Source organism: Sardina pilchardus, chromosome 12, assembly GCF_963854185.1.
Source record: "Sardina pilchardus chromosome 12, fSarPil1.1, whole genome shotgun sequence".
NCBI lineage: Eukaryota > Metazoa > Chordata > Actinopteri > Clupeiformes > Clupeidae > Sardina > Sardina pilchardus.
The window spans coordinates 16232358-16235823 of record NC_085005.1 but is presented as its reverse complement, the minus strand read 5'-3'; the positions used below and the strand labels follow the sequence as shown (position 1 = coordinate 16235823).

The 3466-nt window shown below is 41.5% G+C and overlaps 1 protein-coding gene across 1 annotated transcript; it reads left to right on the top strand.

Moving 5' to 3' along the window:
* The first annotated feature begins 800 nt into the window (after nucleotides 1-800).
* Nucleotides 801-2897, top strand: acot20 (acyl-CoA thioesterase 20). Its single transcript, XM_062551416.1, has 3 exons — nucleotides 801-1233; nucleotides 1860-2062; nucleotides 2295-2897. Exons 1-3 carry the CDS (start codon nucleotides 801-803, stop codon nucleotides 2895-2897), a joined length of 1239 nt encoding a protein of 412 aa, XP_062407400.1.
* Nucleotides 2898-3466: the final 569 nt, after the last annotated feature.

Here is a 3466-nt window from a genome sequence, read left to right as displayed (position 1 = left end):
GCTGCCTCGCTCTGATATCGTTTCCATGGGAACTATGGTAGGTGAGTGCAAAGCTCTGGGTGAGGTTGTTGGTGGAGGAGGGGTTTGTGTGTTCTCTCATTAACCCTAACATTGGCTACAAAAAACAACTAGATTGTCATTGTGATACAGAAAGGAAAAGACAGCACTGCATAGTACAAAGGGGGGGGGGGGGGGGGGGGGGGGGGGGGGGTGAAGTAGACATTTGACCATAATCTCCTTAGGGAAAACTGTAGCCTATATGCAGTAGGAATAACAGTGCAGTCTTCCTACACCTCCTGATGTTCCTGTCTTTTGTGCCACACATTCTCATATGATAACATGTTCAACCATTTTGCATGTAAAGACTTATTCCATGAACTGATGCCTAAATGTTGTGGGGGTTAGACTGTTCAGCAGAGAATTGTTCATAATAATTTGCATGGCTGTACGAATTTGCTCAAATAAATGATAAACTGCTTTTTTGATGTGCACAAGTGACACAATGATGTGAAGATTGAACAGGTAGTTTCAAGAATTTCAAGTCTGATCTGATAAATGTACCAAAGCGACTGAGAAAAACTGTAATAGGTTTCTGTGATTGTCAGAGTAGGCCTATTGTTTTCATGTGGTTGCATAGAAGGTGCCTGTAACCGTATCGTTGGATAGGTGGCAGTATAGCAGGCTATTTATTTAGTCGACCGAGAGCGATTCACTTCAGATGAAGTTTGAATCCCTGGGAATTCAGGTCTTTTGTACATTGCCCAAACGATTTTGTTTACAAAATGTCTTTACATTCACGAATGTTAAATGTTCTGCCTGGCCTGCGCAGTTCTTTTGACCAACCTGTTCATTTTAAAGTCACTGGTCTTATTCCGAAACAGACTGTGGAGCTGCATTCCAAACTCACCGACGACAAAGGCATCACCTTCCAAGCTCGGGCCATCTACAGCGCAGACATACATGGAGAGATCGACCTGGAAACATGTCCATCCATAGGTGGTAGCTTTACAGGCACTCAGGCGATGGGACTGTTTACATCGATGAAATCTGATGTGCTACATCATAAACTATCCAAAAGGGACGCATCGACGCCTGTATTTGTAGATGTTGAGTTGATAAGCAATGGACAGGTCCTTGGTAAAGAAACTCTGGAGAGGCGCTTTATGGCGGATGGGGTGCGAAAGGTTCCTTTGGAAAATGACAAGATAGCCTGCACAATATTCCTACCGCCAGGTCAGTCACTCAATTAATGATATTAAGGAGCTGGGTTAGCATGCAGTTATTGGAAAAGTTGTGGGTTCCCTACATCATTGTACCCTTGAGCAAGGTATGGGCCCCTGTCATGTTATTGGACGTGTGAAGCATATGCTTCTAAAACATCAGCTAAATGAATAAGTGAAACGAGTGAGCAAAAATAACAGGACTCCACATCAGTGTCAGGCTCTCACTGAATATGAATGCAAATAACTAGACATAGTTCCATGAAGTTTATAGGGACATGGTAGGCTATCCAGGTGGGTTAATCAAGTACCATGCAGTCTGCATTCATACTCTAGGTGCTTGGAATGATTGGGGCGCCAAGTCTAACATGCCTCATTTCGTGGACAGGATGCATATATTCATTACGAAAGCATGTTTCACAGTAACGTATTTTGTCCACGGAACACACAAAATAGATTACATTGTGTCCACGAAACTCCTGTGGAAAGGGACCTGATGAAACCCACATGTAGTCTAATTCACAGAAAGTTTGAACAGATTAGGACTACATGGAAACTCTGCCTTTGATGCATAACTAAATGTGGCTGTAAACAATGCTCTAAGGAATAATTTGCCATTTAATGTATTTGCTTTCATAGGACCTGGGCCATTCCCTGGTGTTTTGGATGTGTATATCTATGGTGGTGGTATGAATGAACTCCGAGCAAGCTTGTTGGCAAATAAAGGGTTTGTGGTCATGGCATTGGCCTATTATGGCCATAAGGTTTTGCCCAAAGCCCCAAATACACTTGACTTGGAGTACTTTGAAAAGGCTGTGACATTGTTGAGGACTCATCCCAAGGTAACCATGAAATAAAAAGATACTTTGTGACAGAAAACAAAAAAACATGGATGTAATTCTGTGGGAAAAAAGTGATGCTGGGTTTGGAATTGTGAGCTGGAAAAATTAAAGTAATGTCTCCATCTAGTGTTTCCTTTAGAGCATTACATGATCATTACATTATCCATTGAGATATGACTGTTAAGATGATTTATTTGTGTGAAATATTTCATATCTCAAATTATTTCATCAGGTAAAGGGGCCAGATATAGGCATTCTCTCAATCTCCAAAGGTGGGGATTTAGCTCTGGCGATGTCAGCTTTCCTTCCTGGAATCGCAGCAACTGTCTTCATCAATGGGTGTATCGCCAACACCCAAATTCCTCTCCATTACAAAGATATGGTCATCCCTCCCACCAAACATGATATAAGCAAAGTTGTTGACACAGGTTATGGATTTCTGGATGTAAGGGATGTAACTGTTGATCCTACGATTGAGAACAAAACCTCCGTGATTCCCATTGAACGAGCCAGCTGCCACTTCATGTTTGTAGCATCTGAAGATGACAGGAATTGGAACAGTGGTTTATTTGTCGAACAGGCTGCTCAACGGCTTCGAGACCATGGGAAGGAGAACTTTGAGGTGATCAGGTACCACAAGGCGGGTCACTTCCTGGAGGTTCCGTACATGCCCCATTGTCCCACCGCTTTCCACCCATTACCGGGCGCTGTGGTGGCATTTGGAGGGGAACCCCACGCTCATGCTGAGGCCCAGGTCGATCTATGGAAGAGAGTCCCAGAATTTTTCAAGAAGCATTTAAATAATGATCATTCTGACTTTAAAGCCATGCTGTAGCATGTATGATTTAGGCCATCAGTTGTATTGTTTTACTGAGTCTTGCAAGGCTTCAGGGATTGCCATCAGTGTTAATGATACTTAAAAAGTTACACTTACTGACAGTTAATATTTACTCATAGGGTGCACAATGTTAAGTACCAAGTGTGTACTACTTTCTACAGAGATATGTAAATCCACTGTGGAGGTATATCACAATGTCTGCTCAGTTTAAAGGTTTGTACCAACTAACCAGTCTTCTTAAAATATTCACCAGTACATGCTGATCAAATTTGCAGTGTAGAATGTACAGAATGATTTACTAATGACACTTTACAGCTCAAAATTCAAAAATTGTACATATTTTTCTTAAAAAACTGCATGATCGTTGGAATCAATTGAGACTTAAATGTTTTGTATTTGAAAATGATTTACAAGTAGTCAAAATTACAAATATGCACACTATTCTGATGTGTAACTGTTTTAACTAGCCTTCAGTGAGGTTGAAGCGGGTTAATCAAGGATCTTTGACTACTCCTTGTGCACAATCACACAGTTTGTGAGGATGGCCTGCTCTAGACAACTTTACA

Excerpts from the sequence above, each read along its gene's own strand:
- acot20 (XM_062551416.1), top strand. The coding sequence starts at position 801 with ATGTTAAATGTTCTGCCTGGCCTGCGCAGTTCTTTTGACCAACCTGTT. Across the intron at positions 1,234-1,859 it reads CACAATATTCCTACCGCCAG|GACCTGGGCCATTCCCTGGT; the intron begins GTCAGTCACTCA and ends TTGCTTTCATAG. Across the intron at positions 2,063-2,294 it reads TGTTGAGGACTCATCCCAAG|GTAAAGGGGCCAGATATAGG; the intron begins GTAACCATGAAA and ends TTATTTCATCAG.